This window comes from Heterocephalus glaber, unplaced genomic scaffold, assembly GCF_053883595.1.
Source record: "Heterocephalus glaber isolate CG9 unplaced genomic scaffold, H.glaber_assembly_v1.0 deba00001428, whole genome shotgun sequence".
NCBI classification, from domain to species: domain Eukaryota; kingdom Metazoa; phylum Chordata; class Mammalia; order Rodentia; family Bathyergidae; genus Heterocephalus; species Heterocephalus glaber.
In genome coordinates this window covers 5,934,916-5,954,465 of record NW_028258293.1, presented here as the reverse complement: position 1 = coordinate 5,954,465, position 19,550 = coordinate 5,934,916, and the positions used below count along the sequence as shown (strand labels likewise).

Genomic DNA, 19,550 nt, shown 5'->3' with positions numbered 1-19,550 from the left:
TTGATTAGTGCTTTGTGTTTTGAATTAAGTAGAATTAAATGTTAACGGTTTTATTAAGGTATAACTGACATACAAAGGATGACACGTCTTTAATGCTTCATCAGTTTGAACCCGTGCATATGCCTTTCATAGTATCACCGCAATCAAGGTGACGGATATATCCAATAGGTGTGTGGGGGATGGAGTGGGAAACAACAGATTGAACAACATGGACCTCATTCTGTGGGCAGCCCCAAGAAGGGATGATGCACGCTTTGAGCAGCAGCACAGGACAGGAATTTTTGCTTAATCCATGATCATCTTTGATCTCCATATTTTCCTCCTCTTGAAATATCCTCTCGAGCAAATCATCCTGCATTCCCGTCTCTTCCAAACACTGTCTGGTACAACCTCATGCACTCAAACACAGCAGAGGTTATCAATTTTCCTCCATTTCTTTGTCTTCATCACACATGTCCATCAGGAGTGCCACTGCTCAATGCTAGCTGAGTGCACAGCTTGAATATCAGGAGCGCTAACCTGCTCACTTCTGTTGTTGCACTGGACGTGTATCTGGAGACTTTAGGGTTTCAGGGGAGTCACTGAACCCCCCTTTTATGACACCATATGCTTTTGGGAGAGCTGGTTTCTGTCTTTCACAAAATATGGAAAGTAGAACTAAGAAATTATTCCATATAATAAATATAAATATATATGAATGCACATAAATATATTAAATATTTTAATATGTTGCCCTTATTTTTGCTTAAGGGTGGTAGCAACTGGTCAGGTCACTAAATAAGCATTTTTCTGAAGCAGTTTTACATTTTTCAAGTTTGTTTATTTATTTATATATAAGCTTTTTTTGTTTTGTTTTGATTTGTTTTTGGTTTTTTGGCACCAGGTATCAAACTTGGGACCTTGCACTTGCAAGGCAGGCGCCAGAATCACTGAGCTAAATCCCTGCCCCTGGCATTTATTAAGCTTGTATACCTGAAACCACACTGGTTTCTGAAGAAACAGGAACTCTACCCTAACTCTGCTCTTGGGGAGACCACAGTCTTCCTCTAACAATGTTCCCTGAAGGAACATCTCTTCCTTTATTCTTTGTTTTTTGCAAATAAACTCTTTACCAATGTGATTTTGTAACTTTATTTCACCCATTAATATGCTAAGTCACTGGCTTCCATGAGGAGAGTAACTGCAAGGAGACTTTCTACCTTCATTTCCGTTATCATTTAGGCGACAGGAGACAGAGTTGACATCTTGTGTTAATGGAGGCAGTGACCTTAGACCCAAAGGGGTAGCACCAGGCCTCCCTCCATTCCTTTGAAACTGTAAACAATACAGGAAATCTCAAATCTCACATTCCACGATGAGATGAGGCAAGGAAATAAAAAGCCTCCCACTGACAAAAAGAACAGAATTCCTTACCTTGCTGGAAGGCGTAAGGTAGCAGGCAGCTGATAAATTAATTACTTAGGGAGGACCAGAGACAGGTGGTAAGTTGTAGGAGGGTGAGTACAGCAGAAACCCACGAAAAAACTCTGGGTCCAAGATGACAAAAGAAAGAACAATTGGACTTAGAGTGAGGTACACCTGTGAGCTTTGGGGTGGGAGCAGTTTGAAGACGATATTTATATGTGTATGTACTGTATATGTTATAAAATAAAATATAAATAACTGCAACATGTATTATTTGTAGAAAACATGAAAATGACAGAAAAAGGAGGAAGATATTAAGAAAATCAGCCCTAATCCCAACTTGCAAAAGTAATTGCTCTGGATAGTTTCGCAAGTTTCTTTACAGTCATTTTTTTTTGTCATTTTGCAAAACATAGTCATGACCATACTGTAGATTACATTGGTCATGACTCTTCACTGAATGTTATACAAAATAAACATTTTGTCATCATTAAAATTTCAAGAAAGACTTTTGAAACTGAAAATAGTATCGAATCCATCCCAGCACAGTTAGTTTAACTTTCTGTTGTATTTGGATCCCAAAGTCTCCCCAAAAGCTCATCATGCAGAAGGCCTGGTTGCAGATGGGTTCCCAAGAAGTTGGATGATGAGCCTTCTGACTTTCTTTTGGGCTAATCCATTGACCAGTTCATAGCTGATTGGGCTACTGGAAGGTGGGTGAAGTTGGAAGAAGTAGGTCATGGAGGATTTGCCTTTGAAGGGTGGACCTTGTCCTCGGCCCCTTCCTGTCTGTCTGCTTCATTTCTCTTTCTTTCTGCTCCTTGGCTGCCCTGAGGTGAGCATCTTCCATTCCCTGTGCTATTTAGTCCTGACCTGTCTGCTTTGGAGTCAGGTGACCATGGACTGAAACCTCAGAAACCATGAGCCAAAGTAAGTCTTTCTGCCTTACATTGTGTGTATATGTCAGGCGTTTCATCCTAGCAACACAGAGATGACTAAGTCACCTTCCTAAAAAGGCAACTTAATATCTATTCCTAACCCTACTATAATGGAGATGTTGGTCTATAAAATATTTAATTTCATTAATATTTACTTTAAATATTTACTTTCATTAGATCAGTAGGAGATTTTTTTACAGAAAGAACTTTGCTCAACCCCTTCTTTCTGCTTTCCTCATTTCTAAGACATGCACATTCTTTTTACAGAGAGAGAGAGGAGAGAGAGAGAGAGATCTTTTCCTTCTTTTTGCACTGTCTTCCCTATAAAGCAGATGGTGCTTAAAACTTTCTCAACCCCTCACAAAGCTGTTCCTCTAGCAACCTTCCCTAAAAGACTGACTTTAAAAGAAGCAAAGATGTTCTTTGGATCCCCTGCTACTCAATCTGGCAGTCCAACCCAAAGTGTTCCTAATTTAACAGAAAGTAATAAACTTTATGACAAGAGAGTTTAATCATAGATGCAGTAATGTGATTAGGGTACAGGGGTGTGAGAAATAATTCTGAACTTGCTTTTCAGAAAATTTAATTTCTAATGAGGTTCAAAAATATCAATTAATTTCTAGTTCTAGCAGATACATCCTTACCACCTGCTGGGTTGCCACTAGGGAGTGGGATGGGGAAAAAGAGGCATCAGTAGGAGAGGTTCTAGGAAGCTGAGATGTTATCTATGCCAGAACAATGGCATAAGCAGAAGCCTTTAATGCTTTCAGCTGAGCCTCCTGATCATTAATTGAATTAACGACATATCATAAATATTTCTCATTCTAATACCGGTAGCTTGAAAAGGTTTTAAACAGATGTAGTACCTACCTAATCAAATTCCAGGGACAAGTCTTCCTGCTATGGGTGAGTCCTAAGTATACCACAGGATTTAATTTTCATTTGTGAAGACTGGGTTGTATTAGAGCCTAATGAGTTAGGTTGCATCATCAAGAACAGTGAGGTGTGCAATAATTTTAACTACAAATGAAGAAAATTAATGCAATCTCAGGCAAATTGTTTGTTGCTCCTGGTATCAGTGTGCTTATCTCTCCAGAATCTGGATAATGCATCTCTGCGGGGCTGTGCTAACTTGTGGCTTGGAGATAAACTCACACTGAGTGCATTGTCTGTAACTGCGTATTTCTTCAGAGCCTGTATGCTGAGCTCAGATTGAATGCTCAGTGCTGTGGTGCAGTACAAAGGCAGCACATGGTCTGCTATCTTCTACCAGGCGCAGCACTCAAAAACCACGGAAATGGAATAAATGTAGTGTAAGCTTGCAGTTCGTCGTGCATCTATACATAACTAGAACATCTGCTTCCTCGAAGCTACATCCCACTTCCTCCCTCTGCATCGGACCACATATGAGACCAAAGACCACCCATTAGTAGCCCAATCCATTTGAGCCTTGGGGCATTCTGAGATTTTAGCTTTCATTTTCTATTGCTTTTATTTGGGTCTTTCCTCTCGTGCTGACTTGATCTCATACATCTTCAAACTTAGAAAGCAACAGACTGTGTGCTGTGTGTCCGTTTGGTAGTAGCTGTGTGTTCCAGGAAGATTCTAGAGGTTTGACAATGGAAGAAGGACAAACAGCTTGTACTGAAATGTGCTGAGCTGGCTTTTGGTCCTATGTGGGCACGGGGATGTGGACGCCCCCGGGGTTTTTCACGTTTTTGGATACCAGGTGCCTTCTCTTTCAGATAAGGTATTCATTTATGTGATCATGAGAATTCTGTATCGCTCTGAGCTTCAGGGTTTTCAAATAATATTAGAAAAATACTATTCTACCTACATTATAGGGATGCGGAGGACTGAATTGAGCACCATGGATAGTGTTTTTCCAGTACCTGTTAGTGGGTACTGCATGGCTCAGCATTACTATTTTAATGACTGGAGATCTGAATCGCTGGGGCAGAAGACACCGCAAACGCAATGCGTGGATCCTCGCACGCGTGTCTAGGAAGACACAGACTGGGTGGGCTGCCGCGTTCTTCCCTTCTCGGGAGGAAAGGTTGAGACCCGTCCCCGCATCTGCAGCCCCTTCCCGGAGCCAAGGTCGGCGTGGCCTTTCCGGGAGAGCGCGGGTTTCCGCAGACCAACTTTTAGCAGAGGAGCGAGCGCCGGCATGGATGAGGCCAGGCCAGCCGCAGGGGCGTGGGTGTGGGCGGGAACGCGCTTCCCTGGCTGCAGCACCGGCACCGGTGCGCGCGGGTCGGTCCCAGAGCCACTGAGCCAAGCCGCCGGACCGCCCCCGCGTTGCCATGACGACGGCGCGGGCCTCCTCTCGGGAGCCGAGTGGGCTCAGAGCGCTCGGGGCCCGGCTCCCTGGAGCCCCGCAGCCTCGGGTCCGCCGCTCCTCCGCACCCTCCTTCCCGGACAGCCGCGGGGACCATGGTGCAGCACTCGGGCTCCATCCAGTCCTTCAAGCAGCAGAAAGGTCAGTGGGGTGTGACCGGGCTGCTCCCTCGGGGCTGGAGATGCCCGGAGGATGCGGAGAAGTTGAGGGCATTTGAGCCACCAGCCTGGGCTCTGTGCCCCAGTTGGATCCGGCTTTCTGAGCCTCCGCGGGCTGGGGAGAAGCGAACCCTCCCTGCTGGACCCAATTCCCCTCTCTGGGCACTTGGCCTGTGAACGCTCTCAGTGGGGTTTGCGCAGCCGGCAGAGGCGGGCTGGGGGTCCCCTAGTGTGAGGCCGGCGTCCCCAGGCTTAGGGGGGTCCCTGGCACGCGTCCCTGAGTCCTAAAGCAGATGGGTTCGTGGGGGATTCCAGAAGTTGGCCTGTCTCAGTAGAGTTATAACTTCCTAGGAGAACTTTATTTGGGGTCCCATTCCCATATTTGAGTATGGGCTTAGGGTTTTGTGGTCGTTCCCCCTCTCCCCTGGAGGCTTTGCTTTGTCAGAATTTTTGCTTCTCCTTCAAGTGAGTGGTCAGATGCAGGTCCGTGGGCAGATCAAGAATTCTTCCAAGTTCGTCGGACTCTCTGGTCCTTGCTCTTCATGCTGTTTCGGATTTTTATAAAGTACGTTTATTCTGAGATACATGCAGTGCTCTGGAGTTTGAGTGTGGGAAAAGGGGTTACTGAGCAACATAATTGCCATTTACTGAATCAACAATAGTAATTATGCAGTGGTTGACCAAGTAGTAACCGTGATATATGAAGTCTGGAATAGTAGGTTTGTTTATTCAAAGTAGGTATTTATTTAAATATTCCTGCTCCCCGTTCTACATTTTATTTACCTCTTCAACAGATGGTTCCATAGAGATCTTTGACTTTGCTTTTAAACAAAAACTTGATGAAAGCATCTCAGGTGCTTTAGCAGGAGTCCTTTCAAAAGGTGGAGTATTGGACTGAAAGTTCTTCCAATTCTGTAATTCTAGACTGTAAGTGCAAGTGCTCTACGACCTGTCAAATAAGTGTTGGGATTGGGAGTGATGTCAGAATCTATTGGACTAAGCAAAAATTTCAGCTAGGATGCAAGCCTTCGTCAAGGCAAATGTTCCAAAGGAAAATGGAATCACGTGAAGAAGTTTTGTTCTCTCAATCCTTATTTTAAACATACAGACTTTAACAAAGAATATAAAGATTATAGGAATTTTGCAAGAGCCTGAGACAATTAATATCCTCTTCCTTTGCTGCATGACTATGAATGAATCATTTCTGGATCTGCAGCCCTCACATGTCCCACAACAACTTATCAAAGTGTGGTGTGTTTAAGGAGCAAATAATTGCTAACTTTAGTGTCAATTGCCATTACTCAAAGCGGGGAAGTGAGTGGTTCAAAATATGCAAGTTCTGGCACGTCATATTGTTTCTTCTATGATGCAGGATGAGCCATTTGTTTTTAAAGCTTCTTTTAGATTTTGGCACAAAAGGCGACTCTACCCAAAGGATAACATGGACAGGCAGAGGGGTGGGCAGCAGGATTAGTTCATGGCTAACTGGCTCAGGTTAATTGCTTCTTGCTCTTGCAGGGGCATCACAACAAGTCAGAACAAATTAAGGATTAGCCACTTAAAATTTTCAAATAAGAAGAAGCAGAAAGCTACTCTGGGTGCTTTCTGCCCCAGAGACCTTTGAGGCATGCTTTTCTCCATAACGCTCCAAATTAAAGTTGAGAAAACTCTATGCTCACTCTAAACTCCTAGATTTTAGACTTCTCTTTCTAGCTGGCTAAATAAATTTCAGGAGATGATTTGACCTCTTCGGGCTTTGCTTCATATTTCATATGAAGACCTTGGAGCCTGACCCTAGAGTCTGCCCCCTGTCTCCTGTTGTCATATGTGAGGGGACAGGTGACAATAAGAAGAGAGAGATGAATTTTTCCTCAGGCGGGGAGAGAGGAAAACTCACTTTTCATTCCTGTTTAGCTCAGTAATCCAGTAAAGGAATTCTGTTTTGTTTTAATCAAGTGAGTTTCATGTCTTAAAAAAATAAAAACAGATTTAAACTTTATAATACCCAGAAAAATTACTGAGATATTCTTAAAACATGTTCATTATAGTTCTTTTAATTCTATCACTTCCTTTTGCCTTTGGCTTACTCAGTTTTATTACTTTAGGATTCATCTTAAGAAAACAGTGGGGTTCAGTCTAAGGATGGCTCTTTAAAACGGTCTTCAGTGACAATGACAAACTCTATGCAGTTCATACCCCTGCCCTTGGGGAAGCATGATTAAGTGCTTAATCATTTAAGATCATTTAAAATTTCAGTACAAGGGTGAAAAATAAGAACCAAGAGAGGCTATGTAAAGGTGCAAATCTCCAATGATGAATGTCATTCTATTGTATACCTAAAATGTACCAATGGTTAGAATGAATAATCGATAACGCAAAATAGGAAGAAAAGGTCCAAAGGGGTCGGGGTAGTGGGAGGGGCAGGGGAAAGGAAAGAAGGGAAAGGAAAAATGCTGGGAAAAATGGAAATAAAGTCTTTGTAAATAGGGAAGGGTGGAGGGGGTAAAGGGAGGGCTAGGAATGGGGAAAAAATAAGAACCAAGATGCATTATGTAAAGGTACAATTCCCAATGAGAAATGTAATTGTGTTTTATACCTAAAATGTACCAATAAAAGAATTTAATTAAGAAAATTTTCAGTACAAAGTATTAGAGATCATTTGCTGGAGAATCACTCTGCAGTGACCAAATTATGCCCATCTGCCTGGGATGGTGCTCTGTGGTCTTCAGAACTCTCCAGAATATTTTCCCTCCAGAACCTGGCACAACAGAGTTCTTCCACAGAGAAGGTGGCCCAGTAGGAAGCCCAGAGGTCTGCTGTCTTCATAAGCAATATAGACCACTCTGCATCTTTTTTGGAAAACGTTGCCATTTTGTTTCTTGACAGCGCAGGTTGTGTTTGTCAGAAGGCATGCGCGTATCTTCGTGAATTTGATTTCCACTTAAAGTTTTAGGCTGTGCTGTAGAAAGTTGGAATAAGTTAGGAAAAACAAAGTGCAGATTATAAGCCATCGTGGGAAGTGAGGGGAAGGTGCTCACTTCTGTTGTCCCAAGGGTGATATGCCAGATATTTTGGTTACAGATGCCTGGGAGTGCATTTGCTGTTGCCTTGGCACATCCCGGAGGAGCACATCAGCTGGCAAATTAGTAGTGCTTTCCACAGAAAGTCCAGCCTGGCTTCCTGTGTTTTGCTCAATTTATGAAGGACTTGTGTGGTTATATAAGGGTGGCTGAGAAAAGGCCAGTGATATTTCTGGCTTCTAGGGGCTGCTTATTTACCAGGACAGCTACCAAATCTTCCAGGGAAACCATGGGTCACATCAAACATAGCTGGTCCCAAATGTCTTGGTTTCATGGAATTAGCAGAACCTGTGAAGTATACATCACTATCCTGAAAGACCCTTTGGTCAAACATCTGAAGAGTGTTTAAAAATTCTTCAGAACCAATCACTTCCTACTCAAATGAGTGGTTTAACAATAATGACTTTTATGCTTCTGTGAGATTGAGCACTGTAAAGCACATTCCTTTTTTCTCCTGTGAATAAGTTATCTGCTATGGCAGGGACTCACCTGCAAACCTCAGACCGGTTCCCAGTTCTGTCCCCACTCGATATTGCATGGTACCCAGAGGCAATGTCCTGCGAAAATACCTAGTCTCGGAATCTTTGCTGCTTGCTCTTTAAGTCTGCTCCTCTCTTCCTCACTGACATCTTTGACACCCCTAACCTTCCTATACCCTTACCTCAGAGAAGCCAGAAAAATATCTGCAGCCATTTGTACAGTGAAAGAAATTCAGGCATGCATGGGTGCTCTCCCTTGTATTTTCATGGTCTGCTCTTTTATTTATGACTGAAGGAATTACCTCTTGTTAAAATAATTATGAGTTATATGAGCAAGGAGACATGGGCAGATGTTTTAGAGCCAGAGCTTGCACTTGTCTTCGACTGGGGCTGAACATACAGCTGGGTCAGCCAGAAGAATTGAGTGTTTAATGTCTTACGGAGTCTTCAGGTCTTCTCTACTCTTCCAACTTCACCATCTCTTTCGTTCTTCACAGGAAATTTCCAAGCTACTTCCAACTCTAGTTTCCCACTGACCATCTCCTAGGAAATGTAAGCCAAACTACGAAAATAGAATAGAGGAATTTTAATCCAGAAATGTTTTTAAAAATTGGACTTGAGCTATTTCTTTAAAACTCCTATGTATCTCAAATACCTCTATGAAGTTAAAGTTCATACTTCATTAGGAACACTGATATTTAAAATAATAGTTTTGAATTAATAATAATATATTTTATCAGATATGTGTGTATGCTCTAATTAACAATAAAGACAAGGAGTGAAGCTTAAAATAAGTTCCACCCCAAGTAATCAAAACTTGAAAATGTGATTATTTTGAAAGGGCCTGAAGTTCAGGTACTGAATGAGCTCATTCCTTGAACGTGCTGCGTAGAATGCTGACGTTTGCACTTGAAGCTGGGATCTAGCATCGTGTTCTGCACATGGTTGCAACAAAAAAAAAAAGAATTGGGCATTGATGATTTTATAAATTAACAAAAGAAATTCAACCCTTTAAAAATCAAAGAAAAGCCCAACATTCTGTTCATTACTTTAGTATTTTATAAATGTTCATGTTTCTAAAATATTTATATAAAATTATGACTTAGTGTAATAAAATTGTATCTTGGTTCAAGAGTACTAACTCAGGGTCTCTTCCTGAATCCTGTTTCCAGCACTGACTTGGAGCATTTGCCTTTTCTGAGCCTTGGGCTCCTCGTGAGACAGTCATGCTCAGCTCTCAGGGGTGCAGTGAGTGAAACAATGCAAAAGCAACAGCAGCAACTACCCTTGTGTGGATACTGCCATGCACTGCCCCAAAAGCTGAAATGTGCACTGCGTTATTTTCCATTTCCCACAGTTTCGATAACTGTATTGTTTTCCCTCTGTTCAATTTAAGGGACTTGAAGTTTTGATAAATTACTGCATTGTCTTGATGCTGAACTCCCCATTTCTAACTACGTTCCATAAGGAAGCTGAGTTGTTTTGGGTTCTTTCGAGGGTGTGAAATATAAGAAGCTGCATAATGTCTCACTTTGGTCTGATATCACACAGTCTCTGTAGCTCCTTGCTCTGACCTCTTCTCCTAACAAATGATATTCATTCGAGGTCAAGGCCGAAATCTATCACTTCCAACCTTGACCCTGGCAATTCACCACCTCTTCTGTGGCCTCATTCACCTTGAATTTCAAAGGAAAACATGTGTCAATGTTCCTTTTGGGATCTGCAGTTCCTCAGAAGTTACAGAAGCGTGAAATTGTATGCTAAACCTGGCCATGCCTTGCTACATCCATCCTGCTGTCCCTTCAGTTACTGCCATCCCTCCTAAATTTCAGTGCAAGTAGCAGTTATTTTAAATTCTGACTGATCTGGACTCAACAGCCATGTAGGAAGCAGGCATCTGCTGTAGGATTCGGAGCTTCTTATCCTCACTGTAGCTGAGATACACTTGGCCCACAGAGGAGAGCAGGGCTTCTGGGTGGGTAAAATTGGGTGGACATAAAAACAAAACACTGCTGGCAATATTTTTCAAATACACTCCATTACTTGTGGTATGGGTTTTCACTATGGTGCTAGAAAGTGACTAGGCATACCAAAGTGTATCTCTTAAAATATAACTCTTAAAATTGTCTATTTTCAATATGTAGCATTGGAACACTATTAACAATCATTTTTATCTAAGGAGGTGGTTATTTTGAAATATTTGCACAAGATCTGTTTATAAACGAATACTTCATCACTCCCTCTTATTGTTAGCAAGTAATTTAAGCTGCTTTTGCTCATTTCCTAGGTCGATGAGACCTAAGCTTCCTAATGTGCAAGATCTGAAGACTCCTCTGGCATTCTTCCTAAATGTAAAATTTTCAGTCTCTCCAGAGCCATTGAATCTAAATTCCCAGTAAGGAGACTTGGAATCTATACTGTTCACAAAAAGCACCATACGTCATTCTTACAGCTGAGCTCCTTTGAGGAATGATTTGGTAAAATAACAATGTAACTGTAATCACTGAGTGAGTTAATGCATTTAACTGAGGAGACTACAGCCAACTGATGCTGTTTGTTGTTAGTAGAGACCTTATAAAAGTTAGATGTTCACAACTGTATATGTGCATTTGATATATAAAGAATAAAACTCTAAAATATTCTAATGTTAACAAAAATGCATCAATCTATTCCTTTTAATTGTTTCCTTACGTACCTAAATGACAACTTCTGTCTTGTTTCTTTTATTCCACATTCCTTAAAATTCCAGACTAGGCACTTCAGTGAAATAGGTCTTAGACTTTGTCTCCAGTTGTTTGGTCATGGCCTTTATAAACCCTCCAAGTGCTGTCCATAAATTTGCTTTAGTGTAGATTTTGCAGTTCCTTTTTTCCCTATATAATATTTGCAAAAGAAGGGGCTCTACTCATAACAGAATATCTCAGAATGACATTAAAAGTAATAAATGTGGTAAAACTTTACAGTTCTCCTTGATGTATGAATGAGGAAAACAAATATGTGTTTTTACATAAATTAAGTATCATAATGTAAAGGCACTGTGACAAAGAAAGGTAATGAGTGGAGTAAGATTCAGGGATATGGTGTCATACCCAGTTGTGTTTAAGTCTTAAGACTGTTACATAATCTGTGATCATGGGCAAGCTAATTTTGGTTGAATTAAATTTCTTTACAAAATCAGAATAAGTGCAATTACTATGTTCTCGCTCTTCACTAGAAATGCTTGAAAGTAACTTGTTTATAGTAACCCATTTAATATTGATTGAGTGAAATTTCTATTACTTCATTTCACCCATGGGAAACTGAGGGACAGAGAAGTGAAGTAAGAATTCAGAATCACATGACTAAGAGTGGGGAAACCAAGTTACCAATATGGCAGGTAGAAATATCATGAGGATTAGCAATTCCATATGGACAGCACCTCCTCCGGGGATTGCTATGAAGTAGGCTAGTATGCAGTGTCTGCTCTGGTTTCAACATTTGTGTCCCCTCCAAAATTCACATCAAAACTTAAACCCCCAATGCATCAGTATTAAGAGATTCCAAACATTAGGAAGTGAGTAGTTCATGAGGCTCTGCCCTCTTGGCTAGGATAAATGTCTTCTAAAAAGATCAAAGAAAGGTAGCCATGACCATTTTGTCTGTTCTGTCCCTTCTGCCACTGAGGAGAGAGAATTTGGTCCTGCAGAGGGGGAAGTGCTCAAGGCGCCATCTTGGAAACAAAATCCGGATCCCTCAGACACTGGATCAGGGGCACCTTGGTCCTGGTCCTCCCAACATGCAGAACAATGGGAAGTAAATTTTTGTTATTATAAACTCACTAGGCTGTGGGGTTTTGCTACAGCAGCACAATGCACTGATACAATTTGGAGCCTTATGTTTTTATAAAATACCAGTAGTTCCCATGCTCACTCCAGATAAAAGATATTAAAGATTATTCATTGCTTAGAGCAAAATTTTTGCTACTTTGCTGTAAAATATCCACCATTTCTGTGGTTGCACCATTTACCAATACATTTCCCTTTTTGTTTTTCCCTAATTTGATTGAGACATAACTGGTAAGTTAGAATTATGTATCTGTATATATATTTAATGTACACAGTATATTTCAGTAAATATATACATTTTGAAATGATTATCACAATGAGGTAATTAAAGTATGTATCATCCCACACAGTTATTTGGGGGTGTGAGTTGTTTTTTTTTTTTTTTGACCAGGGATCGAACTCAGGTCCTTCCACTTGCGAGGCAGGAGGCAGAGGCACTGAGCTAAATCCCTGGCCGAGTGTGAGAATTTGTAAGGTTTCAAGTGTACAATCCAGTATTGCTCCAGCACAGGGGAAGCTGAAACAAGAGGATCACCATGAGTTCAAAGCCAATCTGAGCTGTCTAGTGAGTTCAGGCCAGGCTGCATTACAGAGACCCTGACTGAAAACAGCAATCAAAAAATAAGTATCGTGAATGTATTAATTCTCCTCACCGTGCTGTGATGTACCAATATCTCCAGATGTTCCCACCCCCACCTTTGGCAATACCTCTATGTTCTTGACTTAGATAAGTTTGACTTCTTTTAGGTTTAACATAAAATGGAGATCATTATAGAGATTTATCTTTCTTTACCAGACTTATTTCACATAACTCATCATCTGCTTGATCAATCTGTATTATCCAAACAGCAGTTCCCTTTTGTAAGATGGAATAATATTCTAGTCCACGAGTCTCTATATGTATGTATGAATATATATATATTTTTTAATTTATCCATTTTTTATCCATTCACACCTACTCATTAGGACACAGGTTGACTCTGTATCTTGGCTACTGTGAAACATAAAGCAATGACCAGGTATAAACTTTTCCCTTTTCAGCATCTTCGCCTAAACATGTTTTATCTTGCTGCAATAGTCATTTTAACAGGTCTGAGATGGTGTCTCATTGTGCTTTCCATTTCCATTTCCCTAATGATTGTTGATGTTGAGCATTTCCCTTTTATGTAACTGTGGCATTTATATGTTTTTTGAGACTCTATTCTCAAAAGGATCTATTTAAATCTTTGTATAGTTTTAAAACCAGTTTGCATTTGTTGCTGTTGAATTGCTTGATATCCTTACATATGTTGGATATTAATTGCCTGTTGTGGGTATGCTTGGAAAATAATTTTGTCCATTCCATAGATTGTCTCTTCAATTTGTTATCACCTCCTTTGCTACTCAGAAAATGTTTAGTTGATTTAGTGCCATTTATTTATTTTTACTTCTGTTGCCTGGATTTTGGTGTTAATGCTTCTTTTAATGTTTGGTAGAATTTACCAATGCAGTCCTCAAGTCCTGGGCTATTTATGGATGGGAGCTTTCGATTACTAATTCAATCTTTTCACTCACTACTGTTCTGTTCAAATTTTCTGCATTTTCATATTTCATTTTCTATAAGTTATATATTTCTAGGAATTTAGCACTTCTAGGTTTTTTAATTTGTTGGCATATAACCGTTAAGTTCTTTTAATATCCTTTGTATTTGCTTCCTTTCTAATTTCTGAATTGTATGACTGTCCTTTTCCATATTCTAGTCCACTGTCTGTTGTTTTATCTTTTCAGGTAACCATCTCCCTGCTATTGTTGTTCTACTATCTACTTCATTTATTTCTACTCTTATCTAAATGATTTTCTTCCTTCTGCTAACTTTGGGCTTAGTTTTTGTTCTTTTTCTAGATCATTGAAGAGTAAATTTAGGTTTAATTCAGATCATTCTTATTTCATTTTATAGTGGCTTATTAATTGAAAACTTTCCTCTTAGAACTTCTTTTCTTGCATCCCATAAGTTTTGGTGTGATGTATTTCCATTTTTGTTTATTTTGAGTTTTTTTAAATTTCTATTTTGATTTCTTCTTTGATTTACTAGGTATTGAGGGGCAGGTTGTCTTATTTCTACGTATTTCAGAATTTTCCAATCTTCTTCCTGTAACTGATTTCTAGGTTTTTACCATTGAGACCAGAAAAGATATCAGGCATGGTTTTAGTTTTCTTGAACTTGCTAAAATTTGTGTTGTGACGTCACACATTACAATTTGAATGTATCAGTGACAGTTTCTTTAATCTAAAGATATATATATATATATAATTTAATCTAAAGCTATATAAAGAAATGTAATTTCTTTATATTTTAATCTCTTTGGGATTTGTATGTCTTCATAGCTCAGGGTGTTTATTTCCCTCTCCAGGCTTGAAGTTTTCTGTCATTATTTCTTTAAGTGTTATTTCCCTTCCTATTTCTTTGTTCTTTCTGTCACTCTCAGCTAAGTACATGAGTTTTTGATGATGTTCTATAAGTCCTATAGGATTTCTTCTCTAGTTTTCATTGTGTTGTTTTTCCACTGACTGGATAAATTCATTTGAGCTATCTTTGAGCTTGCTGATTCTTTTTTCTATATGAAGGTGCTCTTGAGGCTCTCTATGAAATTTTAAAATTCAGTCATTGCATTCTTTAGCTCTAGAACTTGCTCAGTTTTTCTGTGGTTTCTCTTGGTTGAACTATTTTGTTTGTGTATGGTTTTCTTGTTTAGTTATCTGTATTCTCTCTTATGAGTTTAAGACAATAATTTTTCATTTTATCTCCCAAATTATTTATTTTTTAAGCTTTAGTTTATTACCACTGTGTGTGGTTTGTATTTATGTTCCTTGCATAGACTTAGTACATGCATATAACACATCTTCATTCCTTTTTTCATTCCCTTTCCCTCTCCCCACCCCCTTATTACTTGGTTCCTTTCCTTTTTTTTTCTTTATGTACTTATTTGCAGTACATAATGTTTACATGGAGGTCTACATTTCTCCAAGATCAGTGGCTGTTTTTTTTGTTTTGTTTTGTTTTGTTTTGGTATCCAGGATCGAACTCGGGACCTTATGCTTGTGAGGCAGGCAGCAGCACCACTGAGCTAAATCCCCGGCCCAGTGACTGATTTTTATCCTCCTTTGTTTATATCATGTCTCCTTGATTATTGATTATCCCTGTGTCCTGGAGCTGGTGCCTGCCACCTACACCTTACAGAAGTGCTTTGTTTTGGCTCATGGCTGTGTCCCTGGTCTGCTGGCTCCATGGAAGAAACAGCACGGCAGGAGGGACCTTCAGAGGAAAATTTCTCAGGTCTTGGTAACCAGGAAGCAGAGAAAGAAGGGAGGAGCCAGGGAGGGAGCTGCACCTCCTGGGACGGCTGCCTCCAACCCGCCCTCAGCCTGGCCCCACTCCTAACAGCAAGTCTGTGACAGCGCTCCCATGATCCAGCGACTTGCTGGAAGCCCCTCCTCGGAGTGCCTGAAAGCGTGGGGGTCACTGCTAATCTAAACCACAGCAGTGTGTAAGCATTTGGCTACATAGGCACCTCTTCTAGTCTTTACAGCTACATTGGCAAGGAAAGTCTTACCACTCAGCCCATCCAAAGGATCTGGACGCCATCTAGCGGATTTCACTGGCTGAAGGTTTTGCTACTAGAACCCTCTGAAAGGCTCTCCTGGTCCTGAGGCTAAGGGAGCTCCTGGTGCAGTGATGGATCTGGAGCCCAGGCTGCAAGGGACGGACTCATGGTACCGGTCTGGAACCTGGTTCCATGTGCTCAGTCTAGAGCTGATCACAGTGGATCTGCCTGGAGCCTTAGCCTAAAGAGCTGGCCTGGCACCCCCAGGCACAAGCCTGGTGCCGGGGTACACTTTGAGTGTGAGGGCTCACTTCTCTCTCCTATTCCTACCCTAGGCTCAATGCCTCCTTATACACACTGACCTATGCAGGCTTGGAGGTGCTAACAAGGAGAAACCTTTCTACAATCATGCTCGATTCTCTTCTCTTGTTTCACTCAGGTGCTGTAGTCTTTCATGGAGATTTCCTGCCTCTTGTGAAAATATTTTGCACATGCACGATTGTTTGAAGTGATGCTTCTGTAAGGGGGCGAGCCCTGGAAACCCCCGTTCTACCATATTGCGAATGTTACCCTCAGAGTCACAGAACACAGTGGCAAATGGTGGTTTCGACAGTGGCTGCATTCTAGATACACCACAAAGCCTTCTGCTCTGCAGATGCAGCCTCAGCGATCTTGCTTTGTCTGGACTACTGAAGGAGTTTTCAGATGATTCTCCCAAAGATGGGTCCCTGATGGCAGAAATTCAACTTTGTTTTGTTTTTAAGCAAATGAAGTTCAATGCACTAAAATTAGCTTAACTATTGAGAAGATGTATCGAGTTGTTTGAAGATGACTTGTTACAGAGCACACTAACATGACAAGGCAGTTATCAATCTACCTCCCCCTTTCCGGTACTCACTGTGACCTGAAAATGTCCTGCTATAGTTCAAGACGGTTAATTCTAAAATAAGATCAGTAATTCAAGTTTTATACACTTTCCTTATAGCTCAGTTTTTAGAATTCTTAGCTGATTGATTTGAATAATGACATATCACTAAATGTCAAAATAATTAGGGTTTAAACTTAAACAACAAAATTATCTCTGAATTTTCATATTTTTCCTAAGTAGTGGATGGAATTTATGATCATTTATGACTTTTTAGCATATGTAAACACTTTAGAAAGCAATATCATGAATAGTAAGGACAGTATTAACTAAAAAAATTTTATTCTGATGGTATTAAAATTACATCTCTGGCTTCCAAATATCTTATGCCTCATAGCATAAAACAGATTTATGTTAATCATGGGTAGTACGCAAAATATTGTAGGCAAAACAGTGAGGTCAAATCTCCTTAATGAGGACAATACATTCTTTTTAATATAGTATCTTTTTATGTTACCTCCTTTGGGCCACTTACATTTTTAATGATGCTTCTCTATTCCTCACCCAACTTCAATGAGTTGATGCAAGCACCACATTGAACAGCTTGTGATGAGTCACCACTCTTACCAGATGTGATGTAATCACCCCCTTAGATACCCTCAAGCCCAGTTAGATGACAGTGCTTCAGAGAGGAAATCATGGAGAGCAGTTACTTCATTTTATATAATCCATACTAGTTCCTGTTTTGTAAAATTTATAATGTAATGGTAAAACTGAACAACGACTATATACACAGCTATTTTTGTGAATATTATCAACACTACTTAAGACAGAATTCTTAAAACCTTCCTCATCTAACTGAGACCTGCTTGGGAAATGAATATCAGATTGCACTTCACAATTACGTGATTTAATGTTAGAAGGTAAACAAGGGGTCAGAAAACCCAGATGTTTCTTTGCTTCAGACTAAGTCATGAAGGAAAAAAAAATCTTGTGTGGTGAATCATGAAAAAGAAAGCTTTCTTTGAAACTACTGCATACCCCTTCCTTCAACTAAAATAAATCCTTGCTGTGAGTTTTACTTTGCAAATAGAAAGATTCATGTATTTCAGTTTTGTTTCTGCCAAGTATATTTTGTCATATTTAAATCCATTTTTCAACTTCTCAGTAAGTGAAAAGCTATTATCAAGTGTTTACTGAATACTTTTTAAAAACTTCAGCACCTGTTTTAACGTCATGGGGAATTTATAAGGGAACGTGCCATGTACCAGCTTGATAGGCGCTAACTTATGTAATTACCTCGAATGCCCATGAAAATAGTACTATTATCTCTGTTTGATGAGTGAGGAAACTAAAGCTCAGAGCAGGTAGATTTCTCTTCCCTAAGTCCCACCTTGAAGGAATAAAAGATTTCTAGAGCCAATTGGATGATGAATACTTGCACCAAAGACTTCAGGATATGATATGGTGGAACATGCAAAGTGGGGTTTTATGAGTTCTTCCAAAATTTAGTACCTTACAAACTACAGTCTCAATATGGCCAAAGAACTGTTGAGAAGGTTTTTTAGGCTATATCTTGCTTTTCACAGGTTCTTTGCAACCTGTAGAATTAACTTGCCATCTCAGAAAGAATCCCATAGCATCCTGTGCTGATCTAAATCATCTTCCTCAGCAGTACTCGAACCTCATTAGTTATGTGTAATCCCCCTTCCAAATCTGACCTTGACATTTTTACATTGTTCCCTTGCTCATGCATACCGAGTGTTAAGATTTCATGTACTGAGATAAGAAAATGACAAGGGACAAGGAATGTTGTAGCCACTTAACCTAAGCCCCACGCTTTTTTGTGTCTGCAAATATTTACTGAATATCAACCATGCACCAGGTACTGTGCCAAACACTGAAAACACAATGATTAAAAACACTGATGTTTGCTGTGGCAACTCTGCTAAAATTTGTATTTTTTTCATCAGTCCTTATGCTGGTTCAATATTGGGCTAACTCCCGGCCAACCTCTTTTCTTCAAGATACAACTGTCTGTCATCATTTGGACACTAGCTTTAGTCAGAAAAGTGCCCTTGTGGTCAAGGAATCACTTAAAATTTTGAAAGCAAGCAGAATGGCTTAGTGAACAGCTACCATCGGCCTTGTCCTTAAACTCCTGGGAGCTCAGCCAGAGCTGAAATCTAAAATGTGCTGCCCACATTAGTGTTTTGGAAGTATTATTAATAATGTTTGACATTATCTAATACTTATAAAGAGGTACTGTGAGACAGTTAGGTGCATGTAACATAATCTAAAAACAAGCAATTTCATCTGTAAAATCATGGCTACTTTATATAGTTTCCATGAATATAAATTACACTGACATGTATGAAGCAATTTAGGACAATTTCTAGACTACCAAAATGCCTGCCATAGAATTGGCAGTCAGTAAATGTTTAACTCTATTGAGTTTAGTGTTTCTTGATTATCAAACGTATTGACCCAATTATAATGAATAGTAAGGACAGGTTCAGTTTGAAGCTATGAAGCAGAGATAGAAATATTTGTGTTCTAGTGGATCAGACCCTTCTTTTCTCTGATGCAAGACTTCAGAGTACAACTTCACAAGGTGACCTCAGGAAACAGCTCATGTGGAAATGGACTCTGTCACAGAACCTGGACTTTCTCTTTGCTTTTTCCCACAGTTAGCATTACCCAGGTTTACTTCTTCCCTAATTCTGTGCTTTGTGCACAGGGCTTGCTCTTTTTGTCCTTTTGGGAAATGGAGACATATTATTACATTTCCAAGATGACGTATGGGGCAAAGACGATAAAGACAAAATAAAATAACAGTAGGAAAGAAAACAACAACAAAAAAGTCTGTCATTGCATATT

At 40.0% G+C, this 19,550-nt stretch overlaps 1 protein-coding gene across 4 annotated transcripts in view; it reads left to right on the top strand.

Moving 5' to 3' along the window:
* Nucleotides 1–19,550, top strand: part of Ano3 (anoctamin 3) — a 364,844-nt gene that overhangs the window by 100,530 nt on the left and 244,764 nt on the right. Inside the window, exon 1 of one of the 4 annotated variants that reach the window (XM_021263939.2) lies at nucleotides 4,635–4,824. The exons of 2 other annotated variants lie outside the window; for them this stretch is intronic. In XM_021263939.2, coding sequence (XP_021119598.2) covers nucleotides 4,779–4,824 — 46 coding nt within the window. In that variant the 5' untranslated portion in view covers nucleotides 4,635–4,778. Of the gene's footprint in view, nucleotides 1–4,634; nucleotides 4,825–19,550 lie in introns of those variants that run through there. One more of the 4 variants, XM_004851573.4, reaches the window with a different exon arrangement.